The 22076-nt window shown below is 47.2% G+C and overlaps 2 protein-coding genes across 3 annotated transcripts in view; one reads left to right on the top strand and one right to left on the bottom strand.

The window, feature by feature from the left end:
• PRPF18 (pre-mRNA processing factor 18) overlaps positions 1 to 7017 on the top strand; it is a 17658-nt gene extending 10641 nt beyond the window's left edge. For both annotated transcript variants that reach the window (XM_027901446.1, XM_027901445.1), the window contains 5 exons: positions 982 to 1050; positions 1786 to 1926; positions 2388 to 2459; positions 4679 to 4834; positions 6399 to 7017. In XM_027901446.1, the coding sequence (XP_027757247.1) occupies positions 982 to 1050; positions 1786 to 1926; positions 2388 to 2459; positions 4679 to 4834; positions 6399 to 6479 (519 nt within the window). In that variant the 3' untranslated portion in view covers positions 6480 to 7017. The remainder of the gene's footprint in view (positions 1 to 981; positions 1051 to 1785; positions 1927 to 2387; positions 2460 to 4678; positions 4835 to 6398) is intronic.
• A 3296-nt stretch (positions 7018 to 10313) lies between these two features.
• FRMD4A (FERM domain containing 4A) overlaps positions 10314 to 22076 on the bottom strand; it is a gene marked incomplete at its 5' end in the record, with an annotated part of 95226 nt that continues 83463 nt past the window's right edge. The window contains 3 exons of the mRNA XM_027901462.1: positions 10314 to 14157; positions 17825 to 17921; positions 20270 to 21129. Coding sequence (XP_027757263.1) covers positions 14055 to 14157; positions 17825 to 17921; positions 20270 to 21129 — 1060 coding nt within the window. The remainder of the gene's footprint in view (positions 14158 to 17824; positions 17922 to 20269; positions 21130 to 22076) is intronic.

The raw sequence follows: 22076 nt of genomic DNA, 5'->3' as shown, positions 1-22076 counted from the left end.
AAGCGTGTTTAGGAAATAATCTGATTTATAACTGAAAGCTTAAGTGAATACGTTATTATTAGGAAATAGTCTGGCTTTTTCGTTAGGCTGCCAGAGGTTCTGGTTTAAAATAACTGCAGTACCAGGATGGAAACTAGTTGTAATGGAGCTGCATTTTATTGATCTGTTAGTTCTCAAAATATCCTCTTCTTGGGGTTGTACGGCAGGCTTGGTTTGAGCCATGAAAGCAATCTTTTTCTGAAAAAGTTTGAAAACACTGCAGTCTTAATTTTATGCTACTTCAGCTGCATTGCCTTGAGCATAAAGGCTTACACTGAATTGTGCTCCCAATCTAGGAGATTTTAAAAATAAAACTCACTTTGGAAATGCAAGGACAATGGAAATATATTATAAATCCAACTACACTTACTGGAAAATGTTTCTAAAAATTGCTGTTAGTATTAACAGTTTTGAGATTTTGGCAGGAAAGTAGAATATTGGAGCATACAGCTGGGTGGGGTTTTTTTTGGTGGTTTGTTATTTGGTTTTGGGTTTCTTTTTTTTTAAGGTTTGTTTCCACAGATTCACAGTTACAAATAAATGGTAAAAGGCCCCTGTACATCAGAGAATTGAAATAGCTTAACAAAATAATTAGGTTAATTGATGGCTTTGGGGATCTCAGAAAAGCTGTGCACCCACAGTTCCCCTTGATACGGTGCTGTCAGCTGCTAATTGTGCCAATAATTTAGTAGTTAATGAACGGAGAATTACTGTTGCAGTAACTTTTTAGAAGTAAATCATATTACCTTTTTGATGTAAATGTTTTTAATAGATAAATGAGCCTCAGTAGCATATATAAAGCTGTTTGATTCTGTTTCCTAACCAGTGTTTTGGATTTCTGGTGGAGTTCATTACAGCTTGCAGTGTGGTGAGCTTGGCTGTGGTGGTGGTGGCAAACTTGCAGACAAAGTGGAAATAATTGCTTTTTTTTTCCTGTTTTAGGCTTTGGGAGAATCCTTAGGACGTGGTGATGACCACTATGATATGGACATCATAACAAAGTTCTTGAAGGTAACAGACTCTTTTGGATTAATTATTCTGTAGCTGTGTCATACTTTTACCACCATGCAGATACATTTCATGAATAGAAGGGTTGGTTTAAGCTGCTTGAGAAAAAAGACATTGTGCTAAAAATGTGGGGTTTTTGACTTGCTTGGCACTCCAGAGCCTTTGTTAGTCACAACAGGGACTTCTGTTAGACCTGGGAGAGAGCTCTTGGGAGAGCAGCATTCTTCAGAATCTGGTCCTACTTTTCCAGACAAAATAAACACAGTTTTGATTTCCATGCGATAATTGAGACACTTTTATGTAGTTACCTCTCTGTAGTCCTGTGGCATCAAAACCTTCTGAGGAGTTTCCCAGGAACAGTGAAAGCTGAACTGGAATGTCACCCGGCACTGTTACCTGGAATAAGAGAATTTTAAAGGAAGTCCACAGGTTCAAGTGGATAGCAGAAAATTGCTTCCTTGTTTCCTGGCAAGAAGCCTGTGTTGCCTCTCAAATGAGTCAGCCGGTCCCGGTGTAACTGTTGTGATGATCAAAGTCACGGCGAGAGTTGAAGCGTTAATGTGTGTGTCTACGTTTAAGACGGGAGAGTTGACCCTGTCCCTCCTTGCCGATCCTTCTGAGGGAGTTCTTGCTTTCTTAACTCGTTTTGCCGTGGTGGCTTAACCCGCTGCTCCCGTCTGCTTTGCCGGGGAAGTCACTAGATGGCACCATGACACAGATGTGCCTCCTCCCTTGCAGTTTCTCCTTGGAGTTTGGGCCAAGGAGCTGAACGCCAGGGAAGACTACGTGAAACGGGGAGTGCAGGGGAAGCTGAACAGCGCCACCCAGAAACAGACGGAGTCCTACCTGAGGCCACTCTTCAGAAAACTCCGGAAAAGGGTGAATCACCTCTAAATGTCACTTTAACCCAGCGTTAGTACCCTTTCCTAAGGCAGTGTTATCTTCTCTGAAGGAGAGGGGATAAATAAGCTGGTCGGAGTTTCTGTCTCTAGAGCCCACGATGCCTAGTTCTGACTTCATCTTAATCAGTGAAGTCTTCTGCCTACCCACTGCTTTTCCAGGTGTTGCTTAAAGCATCACCTGTTCATTTGGTTGCAAATGTGATAGGGAACTGGGGTTGCATTTTGCACTTTGCCACCAACTACCAGGTGTAACCGCTTAATCTCTCCTGCTTCAGATCCTTCATCTAAATAACAAAGTTGTTTTCCTTCATTAAAGTCCTCAAGCAAGGGTAGTTGTTAAACTTTGTATAAATGCTGAGTAGGATGATTTTCCTGAGCTGCTATTCTGAAGTAAATGTCTTTTTTTTTTTTTTTTTCTTTTTCCCCTCTCTCCTGTAGACACTTCCTGCAGACATCAAAGAATCAATAACAGATATTATTAAATTCATGTTGCAAAGAGAATACGTGAAGGTACGTTTGTTTGCACTCTTCCAGCGTGTTCAGACTGTCTGGTTGTAAAAGATGGAGTTTATTGCTTAAACATTCCAGTGTTTTTAATTTTGAAGATATGTAGCTGGAAATACAACATCTACTCAAACAAAATGAAAAACTGCTGATAAATGTTGGGCTCCACGTAGTGTTTGATCCACAGCCCGATAGAAGATCTTCTGAGGTTCAGGAAACTGCATATCTTTGCAAACGTGAAGAGAGTTGTTCTGAGAAATTGCAGAGGAATCCTCTATAGGAAACCTGATATTGTAAGGTTAAATGAAGGTATTGAATGAATAGTAATAGGTGTTGATTAATTAATTATGAATTAATTGAGGTGAACTGAGTTACTGAATATGAGATACTGTCCCATTCTTTGGCTATGCTCAGATTAGCTGGCCTGGTAAGGTTGAGGTAAGTTAAAGAAAAGTTTTTTTTGGACAAAGGCTGCTCACTGGAGGAGGCAGAAGTACTTTGGGACACAAGATCAAAGGCAGTGTTAGGTTTTGTTTGTAGTTGCCTTCCGAAGTGGAACTCAGATACTGGTAGCATTTGCTCAAGCAGCTCGTGCATGCAGAGGAAATGGAGCTGTGTTTTGCCTTTATATTTTTAGGATTTCTTATTGTTCTTTTTAGGACTTGGGATAATTTGTCAAGTAATCAAGCAAACCTGTTTTTGATACTTTAAAAAAAAACTTTAGATGGCCTAAGGCAAGTTTAGTCCAAATCATGTGAAACTAGAACTGAACGAGTGGGATATATGATAGTGAGGTTTTGGTTTGGGGCATTTTTTTTTCTTTTGGTTGTCATTATTGTATGGAAATTCCCTTTCCAATGCCTTCTCAAAGTAAGGAGCGTGCAGCAGTGTGGTTTGTCTCTGGGTTAATCAGGTGTGCTCCTTTTTCCTGGAGGTGCTTGGCTTTAAGTAAATTTCACACATTTTTGAGGACTTAAATGTACCTTTGGAAGTTTGGTGTTTTTTTTTTTTTTTAATTAGGCTAACGAGTCTTGTGCTTTTAAAGATACTCATGCTTTTCCATTTTGCTTCCTGAGAGACTTGTCTCTTTTTGCCTGCTGTTGTCTCCTGTGCTTTTTTGCTTTGTGCATCCTAGTGAATACTGCCAGCAACAAATTCTTACTGCTTTGTTAGTTGAAATGCTTGAAAGATTTTAATTTTGTGTTGACAGCAGGCAAGTGCCAGAATGGAAGTTGCCCACTCAGCCTTAATTAACCCTGTTGTGACAGTGCTGGAAGGGTCTTTAATTGCATGTCCACATACTGTGTTTCATGATAAAACTGTATTTAATTCAGCAAGTAGGTATTTGACTAAGACTGTTCAGATTCTGCCACATGTAGATGATGACTGTGTCCTGTCCTTTCTCCAGGTTTACTTTTAGCTCTGTCTGCAGCCCCCTGCCTTGTTCATTATTCACCTCCCAGTTTGCTCAGTGCCAGTTGGAAAGAATCTGCACCCACTGGCCATGATTGCTACTTCTTATTGTCTGGTTTCTGAATAGGAGGTGATAAATGAACTCTTTTATCAGTGAGTTTTGTAGCTGCTCTCTAATAGAGAAGGAATGTCCTGCTCCACATCCTTGAAGTTGTTTGTGTAATTGTATCTATAAACCCCAGTGTCTGTCCTCCTCACTTGCTGGTTCTCACTTGTCATGATTTTTTTTTAGCTTTATACTTCTCTTCCTTTCTCCCTTTCTTTCAGTTAATTTTCCCTTTTGAGTTTTATCCCTGTTCTTCCCCAGGGATGTTTTCTGCTACAGCTTTAGAAATGGGATCTGCTATCTTGATCAGGAAATTTCATATTGATTTACTGCTGCTACGTCTCTGGTCATAAACGTTGTCACAAATGTGCTTATTTAACCCGAGGTGTCTGAGTTGAAAACAATCCCAGTAAAAAGTGAATAAAACCCAGAAAAAAAAACTAATAAAAGTCAGTTTTAATGAAGGTAACCAGGCTGCCTTATCCAGTGCTTTTTTTTTTTCATCAGTCGAGTCCATAGTCCCTGCTTCCCTCAGAGTTCAGCACGAACTTGGGAAGGTGTGTTGTGTAACTGGTTGATGTTGTGCAACGAAACCCGGATCAGAGAGACTGGAGCGGGTGTTTCACTGTGTCTGGCAATGCAAAACTGCTCTGCTCCCCGCTGCTCTTCCTGGTTTTGCTAAGAGTGCCTGCACTTACTTCTTCAGGCCAACGATGCCTATCTCCAGATGGCCATCGGGAACGCTCCCTGGCCCATCGGTGTCACCATGGTCGGCATCCACGCGAGAACGGGCCGGGAAAAGATCTTCTCCAAGCACGTGGCCCATGTCCTGAACGATGAAACCCAGAGGAAGTACATACAGGTAATGTTGGCTTTGGAGATCCAGCAGGTTTGCTTTTGAAGTTGGGGGATCTTTGAGAAATGTTAATTTCAACTGATGTGGTAGAAGAGCCCTAGAAACGGACAGTTGGTTTAGTTTGGCTCAGGAATAACATCCAGTTAATGGGTAGCTCATCCTGGACCTGAATGTTCTTCAGTTCTGGGCAAGGAATGGTGCAGAGGATTTCTCTGAATAACAAAGCAGTTGTGGATCATGCCAGATTCTCCCGAGGGCCTTCACTGCTTAACTCACGGTTTAAACACCACACACAGAATTTAACACCATGACATGCAGTCCTTCTGACTATTTCTGCAACTAGATAAATGCGTTCATAAATTAATTCAATTTTCAGACACGTCTCTCTAACAATGGGGGCTCAAAATTCCAGGTTTAGTTCCTCCTGTGCATTTTCATAGTCACGTTGTAAACTTTTGGTTGTGGAACTAGTAGCAGTGCTGTTTTTCTCCTCTGACCTTTCAGCATAGTGGGTGGACAGGTCTGTGGAAACAAGTCTTCTCTCCTTCTATTGTTAAATGTATTTGCCTTTTGCCAGCTGCAGTTTTGTAGAGATAAAGTCTTCCTGGCTTAACTCTGAATCCTCCAGAGCAGCATCTTTGAGCTCATAACTTCTGGCAGGGGAGGCTTTCAGAAATTTCTTCCTGATGAAGAGGCAGGACTCCTGTTGCTTTTCGTCTTCTGCAGATGTTTGCAAGAAAACTGCTTGCAAAATGCAACTTCACCTTTCTACTCTGAGCCTTTTTGTTTTGGGGCTACAAGTATCACTTTTGCTTTCTCTTCAACTATGGTTTTCAATATCATTTTTCCCTTAGTGAGGAGCTGCCTTCCTTGATGAGTGTCTAATGACAGGGACAGGACTCTGCCATCTTGGAGTACAATGTCACTGCTAAATTACATTTCCACCACAGCAGTTTGCTTTCTTCCTTGTGAGACTTTTCTCCCCGACTTGAAAGAAAATAATCACAGGGTTTCTGTCACGTTGGTTTTTGGCAACTGGTGCCTTGAAAGAATGAAAAGTCCACATTCTGCCTTTCTCCTTGATTGCATCTTCAGTTTGCCTCTGGAGTATCACGTGTGGTACCACATTTCTCCTCCCGAGAAATGTTTGGTTCTCTCCTTGGGTGCGCAGCTTGTTTTGGTGTCAAAAATTGCTATTTGCTCTTCAGAATTACTTTTGATATTCGGCTTTCTTTTAAATATATTTTGTTGTGGTATCATTTTCTCCCTTGGTGATAAAGAGGCGTTAAAGCATTTCTGTGATCCTTCACTATGAATCTCACCACGTTTCTTTAGTTATGCACCAAACTTCTCTAATTTTGGAGAGAACTTGACAAATTGCAGGGAGAAAGGTTAATACAAGTTAAATGGAGAAAACCACCCCCCCCCCAGAAAAAAAAATCCCAACCCCAAAATAGCAACCTATTCTTATTTAATTCTTCTCGTTAAGCTTAAAAATACTGTGGGCCATTAAGTTTGTGTGACAGCTGCAGCTTTATTACAGAATTATCCTTGTTCTGTTAATTCCTAGGGGCTGAAGAGGCTCATGACCATTTGCCAGAAGCACTTCCCAACAGACCCATCCAAGTGTGTGGAGTACAACGCTCTGTGAGGCTCTGCGGGGGCCAGGGAGTGACTCACATTTTTGCCTCCAAGACCCAGAGAGGATGGAAGAGGCAGAGCCTGTGCTTGGACACCGACAGGAACTTTGTGAAAAAGCAGAAAGCAGGAGATTTTCTACAGCTTCCTTTTTACAAGCCCCGTTTATTTAGGTTCATTTTTAAATCTGTGCTTTATGTTGAACACAACCAGTATACAGCAAAGGAGGTGGGTTTTGAAGAGGTTAAGACCAGGACAGTGACCAGGGGACAGTGCACGAGAGCCTTGCTTTTATTTCAGTTTGTTATTCAGACTGAACTGTTTCCCATATTTTAGAGCTTTAGTTGAGACTCAGCCCTGCAAGGAGCATATGTGGAGCTTTTTTTTTTTTTTTGGCTGCTTTTGCACTGGAGACTGATGTGGGGAGATGATTAGAGGGAAGCAGTTGAATCTGAAGCTTGGTTATTTCTGTAAATATAAAGACTTTATTGGCTAATCTTTCATGTGGTATTTATCAGGAATAAAAAAAAAAAAGGTTTGTATATTTCTCAGCCTCAGTGCAAAGAGTTTTTGATCTTAAATGCATCTGATTTGGCTTTTTTTTTTCCTTTTTGGTAATGACATTTTTAATATAAACCTTCTGGGCTTGGGGGAAGTAATCTTATGGCTCTTGGGGCTTTCAAATCCCATTTTTATACATCTGGAGAAAATTTTAGTCTGCTGGGCATTGCAGAGAAAATAATTAGGACCTCCCATGACCACGAACAGTATTTCTGGCAGCCACAAATCTTTACCATTGTGCATCTTGACTGGGAATGGCGAAGAAACTCACGGGAATGATGATCCAATTCTGCACGAACAATGAAACAGCGAAACTTTTGTTAGCTTTTAGCAGAACCACTTCCTGAAGGAATGTGTCAACATTCTAGTGTATGGGTTTGTCTGGGTCCTCACCTTGGCTGGCAGTGTGGAGCAGGAGCTGGCACCCTCTTCTCAAGGAATTTCCCCCTCTCCTGTGGGTGCTTCCCGTGTCCCATGGCACAGCGAGATGTGGGGCCGGGGGATTTGTGCGGGCAGCGAGTTTGGAGGAGTATCTTGAGGAACTTCAGGTTCTTCTGGAGACTCTTACATTCTAAAGTGCCTCTCTGGACACGGGAGATTTTCAGCCTGGAGTGTTTGACCCCAGAGAAAATGTCAAGAGCTTAAACAGTTTGGAAGTAATAAAAGTGAGGCTGCTGAGACCTCACCGGTGCTCGGGGAGGGGCCTCTGGGGAGTGGGTGGGGGTTTGTGGGGGGAAGCTGGGCAGATGTCAAGAGCATGGAAGGGTTTCATTAACAGTGGTGTCTGGTGATTCCTTTTTTTTTTTGCAGTGCTCCGCACAGATATTCTTTGGAGCCTTTATTATAACAGGAAACGTGCAACGCTGCAACCTTATCCCTCTCCCCACCCAGACGGTTTCCTGAGCTGTTTCTAAATCTTCATCTTGACCTTAGTTTTGAACTCTGTAAATAATTGAGGGACAATATTGTCCCTTGTTCAGAAGAGCTGTAATTTCCCTGGAAACTGCAGCGAGTGAGTAGCCAGGGGATGGTTTAAGGAGCATTCTATCATCTGCTTTAGGGGGAAGTGGATTCCTTGGGGCATCTGTAATAGTGCTACACAGATTTTTTTTCCCCTCCTGCTTTAGAGCCAATTATTGAGGGGAGTTTTTAATGGTACCCTGAGTGCCGGTTTGAGCGTGGATGCGCCTCCTGTAGGGATGTCAGTTTGGGGTTGGAATGTCTCAGCCTGATCAGGGTTTAAAGAATGTAATTCAAGCAACGTGCCTCCTCGCTGACAGTCCCTGAAATACGGCCGCCTCGCTCGGATGAATCCGACGACGGAATAGCTTTATCCCCCTGCAATCCGTGGAATGGCGCTGCGCGGGGAGCGGAGGAGCCGAGGAGCGCTTTCTCACGGCAGATCCGTGTAAGAGTTTCCAGCTGCCCGGCACGTGAGAGCCAGCCTTGGTCCCGTGGGGCGGTGAGCCGGGGGGACGCTGTTACGGCAGCTGCGTTTCATCACCGGTTGGAGGCTCTTTGCAGCCGGATGGCCCCAAATTGCAGCTACCAGACTGTGATCAAATAGTTAATAATGCCTCTCAGCCAAAAAAAAAAAATCCCAAACCCACCCGAGTCTGGTTTAGGGACGAGTGGGTGGGGTGCAGCTGTCACGCTGCTCAACAGCTTTTGTGGGGAGGGTATGTTTCAGTTTAGCAGTTCAGACTTCTCCCTGTGGGCTCCTCCAGATGTTTATTTCTGATAATTCCAGCATTAGGCGGAAATAATTCCGCTGAATCCGAAGACTTGGGATGAATTCGTGCATTTGCCATAGCAGTGTCTGGAGTGGTTTTGGGACTTCAGTGGCCCCAGCCATTTGTTGCAGCCCCTGACCCCTCCCCAACCCCAGTGGTGGAAGGGGCTGTGTGAGGTGAACTCTAAAGGTTTATGGTTTGAGGTAATACGTGATATGGGTATTATTGTGGCTGATGGTACTTAAATTTGACTCCCTATTAGCTGTTTGTCTGTACTGCTGGAAAGGCTCTTAGGGCAGGTGTATGTGGGATCAGTTTATTTTGATGGAGGAACTGGGTTTTTTCACCACCGTGACTCCAGTCTTGCCCAAAGAATAAACCTGGCTGGGATGTAAAAGACTTCACTTCTCAGGGGTAGAAGGGACTGTTCCGACTCCTGGACTCAGGGGATAAGGACACAGTGTAGTGCCTTCCAATAGGGGTGGCATGAGGGTGGCAGTGCTGGTGTCGGATTTGGAGCAGGCTGTCCCAAAAGCTGCTCCTGAGGCGGTGTGGAGCTGGAAAAGGTGCCTGCAGCACTATGGGAGCCACTGGCAATAAATCTGAGCTAAAGTCCCAGAGTTCCAGGGGTGTTTGAAACTTTGATCGTGGCTGCTTTGTCCCATCCCAAACCCTCCTGGGGATTTGCTGCCCATGATGGTCCCTCACGCAGCAATGGTGCTTGATGGTCGCGGGGGCTGCCTGGCTCGGGGCTGGTCCCACTGGTGGCTTCCTGTGGGGTGTGGGGGATCACGTGGAAAAAGGCTCCATGGACAGTGGGAATAAAAGGAAAAGAGGTGGAAGCAACTGCGCTGGGAAGTGTGGCTGGGTCCCATGTGAGCATGTGGCTGTTTGCAGTTTGGGACGGCAGGGGGGTGGCTGCAGGGATCACCGCTGCCCAAAGAGGGGAAAACTGGGATTATGTGACATCCCTAACCCTGTGCAGGGGTCACTGCTGCAGGCAGTGACCTGAGCTAGAGCCCTGCCCTGAGCTAGAGCAGCCTCTGCTGGGGTGGGTTCCCTCAGGAATTCAAGGAGCAGGCAGTTCCTTGGAGCACTGGGGAACGTGCTGGTGCTCAAGCCAGTCCCACAGCTGCTGGCGTTGCTGCAAATGGCCTTGCAGCAACTTGGCATCCCATTCATACAAGTGAGTGTTAATTTTAGTTATGTGTGTTGGAAGTATGGATTATATACCCATGACTGTTTCCTGTGCTGGTGGGAATTCCATCACACCGTTTTTCTCCTGTGCTTGGGAGAACACGCAACAGAGCAAGCACGGATCTGCTGAGCACAAGCACCAAATCCCAAGGGATCTCTAAAGGACAGGATTTTTTTGGGGGTAATGCCCAGTGTTGCCTGCAGTCAGGCCCCCTGACAGCCAAGGAGTGGTGCCTCACGGACACCCTGGCCAGCTGTGTGCACATCTGGAGGGGTGCATCTCGCAGGGGTGGCGGTGCAGTCGCCAGGGAAGAGCTGCCCGAGTGCTGTGCCCTCCCGAAGAGACCACGGCAAGGTTTCATTTTGAAAATGCTTTAATAAGGAAGTGTTGACAACACCGTTTTGCAAAATGTAAAGGTAACTATACAAATTCTTAATACAAAAAGAATAAATTAAAAGCAGATCTTTTTTAATTCTGCAACTTTTTCTACAACATACATATTTTTTTTTCCTTGATTACAGTTGAACAGAATCCAGTAAAATCATTTTCCATGCTCTAAAGTTCAATTTCAGGAGAGACCTAATTTTTTTTTCTTCCTTTTTTTTTTTTCCTTTTTTTTTTTTTTTAAACTAGAGAGTCCATTTTACACAACCTGTAATAAAACTATTGACATTAATATATATGTAAAACTTTACATCTAGTTAACTAAGCAGTAACTGGTCATCTGATAGCACCTGAATGGGGATCGGCTATGCCTGAAACTAAAACTAATACAGAGTGAAAACAAATTGGACTGTTTCAACATTTTCAACACTCGACTGCATATAATACCATTTAAAAAATAAACCCTGCCTCCAGCACAGCCCAGTGCATGGACTGTCCACTGGCTCCTGCCCACACAGAGGGAGCGTCAGACAATGGAGACGAAGAACGCGGTTGTGGCTTTATGGCAGATGGAGCCTTGAAAAATAAAAAAAGGTAAAGGAGGGGTTAAGTTGGTAGTCAAGTGCTTGTCTATAATAGCTATGTATATACCCCTCCGTGTTATACTTAAATATGTTAATCTCATATGATTAACATTTTATGTACATTTGTGTTTAATTGAATTGAGCTAAACAGTAAAACCTGTTTTACTTAATCTGTCTTTACTACCAGACTGGCTGCTCACGTGTGCCTTGATTGCAAACCAGAAAAGCAGAACACAAAGCAAAACTCAATCCGTTTCTAGAAAGCTTTTTCTCCACTCCAGCCTGTTTGCAATTCAGGCTAAACATTTTATTCCCACCCCCCCCCTCTAATTTCAGGGCTGCCACCTTTTAACCTTTGCTGCAAGACTGCAGAGCTGGTCTTGGAGGAATTAATGTTTCTTCCTGTAGTGCCCAGAGGCGTCATAGTGCCGCTGTTGTTGAATTCTTTTTAATTAAAAGAAGGTACACATTAAAAAAAAAAAAACAACCCAAACCACTTACCAGGGAAATTAAAAAGAAAACAGACAGTTGCTCAGAGCCCCTAAAAATCCTTGGGCTAAATTACTCGCTGCTGCTTAATTTGGTCCTTATTTAATCCTTTCACTTTAGCTTCCAAATCTTATCAGTAAATGTCATTAATCAGTACTATCTCTTATCCAGCTAAAAATCCAATTAGGAGCTTGAAATAATTCCCGTGTTAAAGACCCCAATGCACAAAGAGATGGTGAAAACAGCATTTTGCGTGTCCAAGTGAAGGGTGCAATCTCACCGCTGGCTGTTCTTCCAGAATTGGATACAAGGCTTCAATTACTGTCACAGGGTGTTACACTCCCAGGCTGAATCTTCAAGGAGGTCCAAAAGCACAAGGTTTGTGTGGCCACCTTTGAAAACCCCTGGCCAGTGGTGTTCTTTTTTTTTTTTTTTAATATAAGTAAATAATTTATGCTTCATGTGTGAACGTGAAAGGGTTTCCTTATCACAGAATCATAGAATTGTTTGGGTTGGAAGGGATCTTAAAGATCATCTCGTTCCAACCCCCTGCCCCGGGCAGGGACACCTTCCACTAGACCAGGTTGCTCCAAGCCCCATCTAGCCTTGGCTTTTGTCCCATCCAATCCTGACTCTGCTGTGGATTTTCCTGGACAAATAAACAGCCTTTCTGCCTGTCACTGTCTCATCTCTGCAAGGCCACCCCTGCCTCACCAGCCATGCCAGGCAGCAGCGCAGGGAACTGAAGCCAACATTTCTGGTGTGAGTTGCAGAAAGGTGGTAATGTTTAGGAACCCCATCGTTTTTCAAAGCCTAATTATGCAGAACCCTTCTCTTTTAAAGCCTGGAATGCAGTTTTCCAGCAATTTTAATACCAAAAGGTGTGGCAGCCCCCCAAGTTGCTGTGTTTAATTTGAAACGTTTCGCCCTTCTTTGTCTGGTAGACGCTGTTGTTATTCTTGGAAACACACACACACACTCTCACTCAAACACACACACACGCTCATACGTTGGTTTTGTTTTTTTTTCTTTTTCCTTAAAACTAAAGCTAACTTCAGTTTCTGCTTTTCACAAAGTAACCCCCCTCCAGCCGTTTCTTTTAATGCCTTTCCCATAGGAAATCATCGTTTGCACGCACCAACGGGGGAAGGCCGGGCGCCTCCCCCCATCGAGTGGCAATAAAAACAGCATAGCACCGCAGTGAAGACTAGACCGTGCCAGCTTCAACATCCACCTAGATTGTGCACTTGTTCGTTACAAAAGGGTCTTTGAGGCCTTTTAAAGTTCCATGGCTTGACGTGTATAAAGCATTGCTCAAAAGTACGTGTAAACTCGCGGCTCCTTCCGTGACGCGCTCGTGCCGATTCCTCTTGGTGTCAGCAGGCAGCCCTCGCTCGTGTCCGCCGCCGCCCGCCGCCGCTTCTCTTCCCTGTGGTCTCGCAATGGGAAGATCAGCCTGCCTGCTGGTTGTCCGGCCCCGCTCCGCTGAGGAGCCTTCCCATTTCCCCGACAGACCGGTTCTCCCACACAGCAGCACGCGGGTGACGAGCCCTTTTGCTACACGGGTGCTAACGAAGGGAAGGTGAGTGGAACCGATATGTTGACTCAGCCCTACCGTGTTGATTTGACTGCGACGTTGCTTGCCCTTTGACTTCACCTTGACGCTTTGTGCAGAAATTGATTCGAATTTATTGGCTGTATCTGTTTGCAGAAAGGTTTGTTTTTGTTTTTTGGCAATTTTTATCTTTAATCAAAACAACCGGCGCAACCCCCAACCTCTCTGTGCATTGGTGGGCACCCCGTGCCAGCCAGAGATGCTGTGAGTGCAGTACTCGCCTCTGCTTTAGGTAATGCCTTTGTAAACCTTGTTTGTCCAGTTTAACAGTAGCTTTTAGACAGTGATGCTGTGATACCAGCCCAGAACTCTGGTGTGTCTGCAGCGCAGGGGGTTGTCTTACTTGCGTATAGGTGGGCTCCAAGCGAAGAAGGAAATGCCATTTTACAGGAGGTGGCCGTGTTTGCCACCGAGTTAAAAGGAGGGAGATGTTCTCGTAGCTAAAACTTGCGAGCAAACTCGTCCTGCAAACGGTGGTGCGGTGATTTTCAGCAGTGCCGATCTGACTGTGACACTGACACATCTCAGCAGCGATGGGATTTTGCTGTTTCTTCAGGACAGATGCACTTTCAGGACTGTGGTTTTCATTTCTCAGCCTCTGTCCCATCCCCACCCTCTTAAAACTAATTCTGTTGGCTTCAGCTCACAGGTCATGGAACTCTTACTGCTGTTACGTGCCGTGGAACACTAAGAAGATTTGATGTGAGCCTTGAGAGGCTTCCACTGTTTCAAAGGAAAACCAATTCTTGAACTGCCAACTGGCTGCTGAGGTGTCTGCTCCTCTCCACCCACTGCTGTGGGAGGGACAGGCACCTGCCTGGCCGTGGGATGTGCTGCGCTCCGTCGCTGCCGCGGTGGATGTCTCAGGGCCAGTGTTCCATAAGTGTCGCCTTGAAACTGCATCGTGAGAAAAGTGCTTAGAGTTGAAGCTGGTGCTGGGTGACAGTGCATCTGGGTAAGGCAAATGAGAGGCAGTGAGGTGATCTCAGAATGGCATTGATGTGATTAACTTGAGGTCAGGGGTTCACACTAGAGTCCCAGGCTTGGCTTTTTCCTGCCCATACCACTGGACATCTGCTAATTCTGGATAGAGGGGAGAATCCAGGAAACAGCTATCATTGTAGTTCCTGCAGGAGAAAGGAAACTTCGTTAGGACAGCGAGGCCTCCTGAGAAGTTCAACCTGAGCATTAAACATTGCATCATGGGCGGAGAGGAACGCAGGATATTCAGACCCCACTGCACACTGCAGGTACTCCCAAGCTGCTATTTGGGGTGGGCTCAGCATGCAGGACTCTGCTTTGACCCAGTTTGCTCTTGCCCAGCAGTTCCATTTGCCCCAGCAGCCCACCTGGTGTGAGGAGGCAGGAGAAAGCTGAGCTCTGACAGCTTCTCCACAGCCAGGGTACCCGATGTTTGGATGCAGGAATGGCAACAGGCAGAGCTGCTGTGCTTCCAGCCTGAGGGCTCTGCCTTGCTGTCCTGCCCCGTAGTAAGCAGGGGTAAGGAGGTTTTTGGTAGGATACTCTCCAGGGAGCAAGTTCTAAGTGCAGCTCTCTCGGCCATGGACTGTATTATCCAGTGGGAATGTGGGAAGAGGAGGGTGGTTGGTGGTGCTTTCCTGTGGCACTTCTGCTCTGGGCAGAGGCTTGTGCATGACCTGGCAATCCCAGAGTTCCAAGGATGAACGAGGAAGCAACTAGTGAGAGCGTGCCAGGTCTGATGTGGAAAGGACTGTGTTCTGTTGTAGACAGCCTAGTCCTCGTTTCGGGGCGCATCTGACAAGCTGCTGCTTCTTCTGGTGCCTTTACTGAGCAGATGAGACAGTTCCAGAGAATTTTCTTTGCTATTTACATTAAGAGCTCTGATCAGGATCAGCTCCTGGCTTAGGCTGCAGAGCTCCTTGCCAGAGGAAAGCACTGAGGTCAAAGTCTGGACCTTTTGAAAAGCGGCTGCTCTATCTGCATAGCAATTGCCAGAATTGATCTCTCTCCCTCAAACTTTGATTTGAACCGACTTCCAAGCTAGAGATTGTTTTGAGGCCAAAAGTGAGATGCATTTTCCTTTTGTGTACGGTGGGATTCTCAACTCTGTCCTCTGCTCCCTCCCCCCCTCACAGGACTGATCTCTCATTTGATTCAGTTCCTGCTTCCTCTGTCCTGTTTTCCACCTGGTTTCCCTGGAATTGGTCTGGGAGGAACCTGAGCAAGGGCATCATCATTTGCATGTTAAAGAGCCTTTTGTTTCCCAGCACTGTGCTGGAGTGTGGAGGTTTATGGGATATCTCTAGAAAGCTGGGCTTGAAATACTTGACAGATGCCAGCTGTGAATGGTTGTAGATTCAAATGAGAGTGTCAGACAGTGATGGCAGTTTAATTAAAATAGAAAAACTCTGAGGGTTTTTTTTGTTCCCTCCACCCTTCCCCCCTCCTGTCTTCCCCCAGGAACTGGGGCCACGGTTGCTCCTTGTTCCAGGAAATCTCGATGCTTAGAGCCTGAGCTTCGCAGTTCTGTGGTAGGGAGGGAGGAGGGAGGAAGGGGCGCTCGGTGCTGGGAACTCAGGCCGAGTCCTCCAAGGCTCCCACCTACCCCAGCTTGTCTCCCTGCCACACTGCTTGCAGACTGTCCCCACAGCACTTTGTCCACCCCGCTCTGAATTGTCCCCAGCCACAGATTTGTCACCCCCCCCCCCCGCTGCTCTCTGTGCCTGTCCAGCCCCTGCAGGAGCACAGAGCAGGCTGGCCCCAAGTTCCCTTTCACAGGGGAAAGTGCCACAGCCGCAGAATTGCTGAAAAGGCACAGAGAGTGGCTTCGAGATGCTTCCAAGTTGTCCTTCTGAGAGCTGAAGGAAGCCTTGTTGGGAAACAAATGGGCACAGAATTAAAGGGCTGCTCCAGTGGGACAGCGGGACGCCGGTTATTCGCACTGTGCTCACGGACTGTTAAAACAGAAGGAGGAAAGAACAAACCGTTCCCTTACTATACCTCTATTCATCAGTACTTTGGTGGGTTGGAGACTGAGACTCATCCATAGTGGGTGAGTTGTCTGTTGCTTCTCTGAGCAAAGGAGAGCAAAAAAAAGGAGGAAAGAGGAGAGAGGAAATGTTAAAGAAAAGGAATGACACAGACATTGTTACGAGCTTATTAATCCAGTGGGGAAACAAGTTGATGACTCATCTTTAGAAAAAGTTAGTGACACAAAAACACTGGGGAGAACTGTCAATCTGCTGAGTTGTGCTGGGTGGGCACAGCTGGCCCTGCAGTGGGGGAGTCTGTGCTGTGCATCTAATGGCAGACTGTGCCTGCTCCTGCTGTAGTTATACACATGCCATGTACATGTACTATGCTCAGCCACAAAATAAATGCTGATTTGTCTCCAGTTCTTTTTGCACTGGTGGTTCGTGCAGGGCCTAAGCTATAAATCCAGATAACTTCACTTTCACCAGCTGCGAATTTGGCTTGATGCAGTTTTGCTGTGAAAAACAGGGTGCAGGACTTATCTTGAATGGAAAAATAAGAAAAGCTAGGATTATCCAAACAGTTGTCTCAGCTGCTCATAGTTTTACTTCTGGCCATCATGGAGATGTTCAGAAGAATTAGGATTGGGATGGAGACTGAGACTGAGTCTAGACTCAAACTCTTAGTTGTGGAAATGTCAGTGTATGGTAAATGTAGGTGCCACTTTGCCTATCTTGCTATCCCTTGACTTTTTGTGAAATGGGACCAGGAACAGTTTCAAGCTGAAAGCACATGCAAAGACCATGTGAGGCTGGATGTCAAATGTGTGAATTTAAAATCCAAGTAGGCCTAAGGGGTTGTGGTTATGGTTCTCCTCATCTCCAGTTTAAAGTGCAGTCACAAGCGGTGCTGGAGTAAAACCAGAGGTCAAGCCTGGTCATAGGTGACCAGGGTAATTAAAGAGCATGAGATTTTCCAGTGGCTGCACAGTGAAATATTTGTAAAGTTACCAGTCCCAATTCATGACTTGGGGGATCGGATCCATTTTCCTATTCAAGGGATTAGGGTATTTTGAGGACTGTAGTCTCAGTTCCAGCTGATCTCACCAAAATCTCAGCCCACAATCTGGGATGTGCTGAGTTAGTCGGGATCTGGAAATGACCTTTATTTGGTGTGGCAGGACAGAATTACAGGCCATTGCTAGAGTATACCTATGGAGCTTGCAAATGGTTGTTTGTTTACTCCTGGAACTCCCTGCCTGGCAAAGAGGTGCTAAAGAACCCAATTACTATATTTACATGAGTAATGGCTACCTCTGTGTAATGACTCACACCTCGGTGAGGCACCTTCAGGTTAGCGGTGGTTGAAAAAAAGAAACACTTAACAGTCATGAAGACCCATTGCTGGGGAAAACTGAGCAGGAAAACGTGGCTGCTGCACACACAGGCACGGCAGGCACTGAACCTTGCCTTTGACAAGGCCTTGGTGTCGACAGCCAGCACGGTGGCTGCTAAAAAAGAAATATCAGCTATTTCAACATATGACAATTGGAGGAAGGAGGCTGTCCAAGCAGGAGGAACCTGCAAGGCTTCTTCCCCTGCGGATGCAGCACTGCTTGGAGCGGTGCTGCTGGGTGTGGATGGCAGAGCAATATCTTGTTCAGCCCAAACCAGAGCTCCACCACCAGGAGAGCACGGATGGGAATCTGGAAATGCTCTGTGCAGGTGCAGGCTATGGAAGATGTTCCCCATATCTGTGCTCTCCCTGTGCTTGTGTGTGGAGAGGCTTTTCCCACCAGCACTGAGGTGGATTGTCTAACCTGATCCCACGGACACTCACCCAGTCTGCCATGTGAGAATGTGGTGGGGACTGCCCGGTGGCGTGGCTGCGAGTTCACTCGACGGCGTGGAACTCCTCTGGCTGTGAGGTAAGGCAGCTGGAAAACAACCATGGGTGGAGAAGAACAACCAGTGAGGTGAGGGCACAAGGGTCAGGGCAGTTCAGAAGAATTATCTGGTCAGACCAGCAGAAACATGTCTGGCCGTGAGTAAACACTGCCTGGGACAGACCTCACCCTGTTCCTGGGTGACTGTGCCCAAACGTGGCACGGGAGCACCAGCCCACGGCTGACGCTGCTGCGTGTCCCGGGCTGGAGCTGGCCCCAGCTCTGCAGGAATGCTGCATTTCAGCCTGGCCTCCAGCTGAATACAGCCACCCTGACTGCCCTAAGCCTGCCTGGGAGACACCACACTTCTCTCAGCATGGTATCTTGGTTTTGCTGCTGCCTGGAACTGGATGAGCTCAGCCTGCCAGGCTCAACCTCCTGCTTCCAGGGACGGTGGGAGATGCTCTGTGTCCCCAGGAGCCAGGGCTGGCAGTGGCCAGAGTCTGGATAAGTACACAGCTTCATGTGCAAAGGAGGAAGGCAGTTCTGAAGATTTCAGAAGCTACAACCACCTTTCACCATGCATTTGTAAAAAGCTGAAGTTTGGCTTTGCTGACAGTCCACTATGGGACCAAAGAAAGGCTTATCTTACTCCAATGAAAACAGAAGCAAGCTGGACTAAAAATGGGCAGTGGTTCTTGGGAGAGTTTCCCTGGTGCGGATTCAGCTTATAAATCCATCCAACTAATCTTTCCTCCTCCTCAAGTCCACACAGTGCTGACTCTCTGAAGTTAATACATGCCTAGAAGTCTGATCCTCTTTGAAGGACAGTGTGCAGTCCAGCAGAACTATCAGCTAGGGCTGATCAGCTGAAACGATGGAGATTTCTACCTGGCATCCCCTTCTGGGCTGTTAAATTCTTTAGCTGCTGCCAAATGACACTGGGAGTGGAGTGAAGAACAAATTTTAATCTGCTCCTTGGAGCTGACAACCCCTAAGGTCAGTGTTCTCCCAGAGCTGTGACTGGGAATGGACTCTAAACACAAACCTAATCTATGCTGCCAACTGGTCAGGACAAGCTGAGCACACTTCCCCCTGTGCTGCCCAGATATCACATTTAGGTTTAAAGGCCCAGCTGAGTGGGGGAATGGACTGACTAACAGTGATTTTCACGTGGTTTCACCCCAATCCCACATCTTACTGAACTGGTATGGTTTCTAAAGCCAACCAAGGCAAAGCTTTCCAGTGTTCAAGCATTTTCTGTTGCTGCATGGAACAGAAATGCCCACTAACCAAAGGGAAGAAGACAGATTTTCATAGAGAGACACAGGATGGTTGCAGCAGCTACTCAGTTACGTCTTGGGCCACACCTGGTCCTCCTATGAGCTTTGGCACCATATAAACCAGCCTCTTCTTGGGCAGTTGTCAGTGGCCCATGAGGAGCCTGTATCAAACCACCTCTGGAGCTGGCAGAGAGTACAGGCTCCCACTGGTGCCAGTGTGGTGGTCACCGTGGTCCAGAAGTCATGCTGAGATGTCTGAGAGCCAAGAGCCAGCATGGGTGGACACCGGTCAGCCCAGGAAGGCCACAAGGGCCAGTGGCAAACAGAGACTGGGGTGTGTGGCTCAGGTTTTGAGCAGTCCTTGATCTGTCCACACTGGTTTGTCCAATGGTGACTGATGGCCAGTAAATATTTAACCTTGGACTGTTTCACAGCACATTGTGGCCTTCTCAGTGTAATGAATTTGACTTAATATTAACAGCACAGAGGAGTGCAAAGCTCTGTACATGACACAGAGGCATAATACTGCACAAACTTCAGCACTCTGAATTTCAGGATATTATCAGCAGAGCTATTGGAACTGCATGGGAACACCATGTCTCAGCAGTGCACAAAGACGTCATCGCTCAAACATTTTTATGGGGGGTGGAGGGGTTGGGATGCCCCCACTTCACCTTTCTCATGCTATTTTCTCACTGAAGACACACATTCTCCTAGTCTGCGCTGAACCTCTGCTTGCTTCATCGTTCCCCTCGCTGTGATTACGAAGAGTGATGCTCCTCATGGTTTCATCACCTTCAGCCCCTGGTGCTATCACCCAAAACCCCAAACTCTGAGGAAAGATCTGGCAATAATCAGTCTTCAGTCCCTCCCTGTCTTTTGAGCCCACCACTGCAAAGTGATGATTTCTGCGGAAAAACATCCCCACTCAGCAAGTGTCTTGGACAAGGCTCACCACCCTCTGCTGTGCCTCCAGGCTTGGCGAGCAGCACGTGAAGGCCAGAGAACACGCTGTGGTCTGGCACTGCTCTCCAGCCAGGGTGTAACGCCTGGCACGGATCCGGGCTGCAGGAGGCCCCTGTCCCTCCCACCCCTCCTCCCGGGCCCAGCTCTCACCTGATGTCGCTTTACACATCTGAGGCATTCTCGTGACCCGGCTGTGCGCCACAAAGGTGCTTTGTGAAGATGTGCTGTACTGGGAGCTGCTGTCCGAGGAGGTGGAGCTCGTGTGCGAGAGGCGGCTGTGCTCCTTGTGGGAGGCCGTGGACCGCTGGTACCAGAGCCGCAGCTCGTCCGACACCGCAGTCCTACCCGAGCCTTTCTCGTGGCCCTCCCTGCCCAGAGATGGAGTCCTTATGATTTGGGAGCGGGAGGGGGTGAGCCTGACCGAGTCCACTTCATCCCCGTGCCAGTTCTCCTTAAACATCCCCCCCGCCGTGTAGGAGTTGGAGGTTTTGAATTGTGCTTTCACGCTGTAATGTCCCTCCTGGTCGTTCTCCAGGCTCCGCACCACCACGGGCGTGGAGCTGCCCTCGATGTACAAGGGGTATTCTTTGATCCTGTACTGGGAGGAGGGCTGGCTCTGGCTGTGCAGGTAGACACGGTGGTGTCCCGTCCCGTTCCTCGCAGCCAGGTTGGGCATGCTCCCTGAATTGGAAGAGACCAGGTTGCCTGCTGATTTGTGCCTTTGCCTCTGCCGTTCTCTGGCTTTCGACGGGGAATCCTCTGCCAGGGTGGAGTAGTTGGGGTTCATCTGAGCGGGGTAGTAGTGCTCAGAGCTGGAATGGCTGGTGCAGGAAGAGCAGTCGTCCATGGGGTCAGAGCCGTTACTGCTACGAGTCCTTGGGGTGTAGAAATCGGGGCTCCCTGTCTCATTTTCTGAGCCGAGGAGCTTTCCTTGTGACTCCAAACTGGAGCTCCGGTGCCTAAAGTGCTGAGCTAAGCTGTGCAGTCTGGTTGGGCTGATGTCTACTGACCTGCAGGTACCAGGAAAAAGAACAGGCTGGTAAGTCAACAGAACAAAGCACTGCCCATCCCTGCCTGCACGCACAGGCAAAGGAATCTGAGGGCAGTGAAAACCTGGATCCCTCCAGGACTGCGCAGGGCTGCTGCCTGCAATGCAATCTGCTTCCCTGCTGCAGGGTTTGGGGTGATTAGGTCCTATTCTTGTTCCTCACCAGTTTCCTGGTGTGACACACAGTCTGCAGTACCGTGAGGGACATAAATCCTTACTCAGCCCCATTCCTCTGTGGTTTGCCACCCTGGGAAAGGCCAGTCTGAAGGGTGACACCTGGGGACCTCAAGCCCTGGCTTTGCTGGTGCAGCTGCATGGCAGAGCTGCTTGGATCAGCACTGCCCCTGTGCTACCAGGTTCACCTTGTGTCACCTCTGCAAATCCCAACACCTCAGCAGGCCCCAAAAGTGGTGAGATTTCCTTGCAAGGGGCCCACGAATGCCCTGCACAGGTACAATCCACCTGGAGGGAGACAGACAGACAGACAGACTGCCCGTACTTAGCCTAGAATGCTGTTGAAAAAGTCACCTCTTGCCAAGCAGCTCGGTTTTACTGGGGCCCAGCCATAGGCACATGTAGGACTGTCAGAGGATGACAGCCCTCCAGGCAACCACCCCAAATCACAGTTTACAAGGCTTGATTCATGGCCAAGTCTGGGTGGTCTCTATTCATCCCGACTGTTTGAAGAGCTTCACCCATCCGTTCAAGGAACAGGAACACATCCCCATGACAGATGGTCAAGGCCAGGGTGTGCAGCTCATGAATGAGCCACAGACTGAGCAATGACTTTTTCAGACACCCAAATGGTGCCTACCTGGTCAAGGTCACTTCTCAAGCCCAGTGCCAGGCTCATTTCTCACACAGCTTGGCTCCAGTTCTTAACAGACTTTGCACTCTTGAAAGGTACTC

The sequence above is a fragment of the Empidonax traillii genome, unplaced genomic scaffold, assembly GCF_003031625.1.
Source record: "Empidonax traillii isolate 1590-97213 ecotype Southwest subspecies unplaced genomic scaffold, ASM303162v1 scaffold785:size696563, whole genome shotgun sequence".
Lineage (NCBI taxonomy): Eukaryota > Metazoa > Chordata > Aves > Passeriformes > Tyrannidae > Empidonax > Empidonax traillii.
The sequence above is the reverse complement of the archived record's forward strand: the minus strand, read 5'-3'. Positions and strand labels throughout refer to the sequence as shown.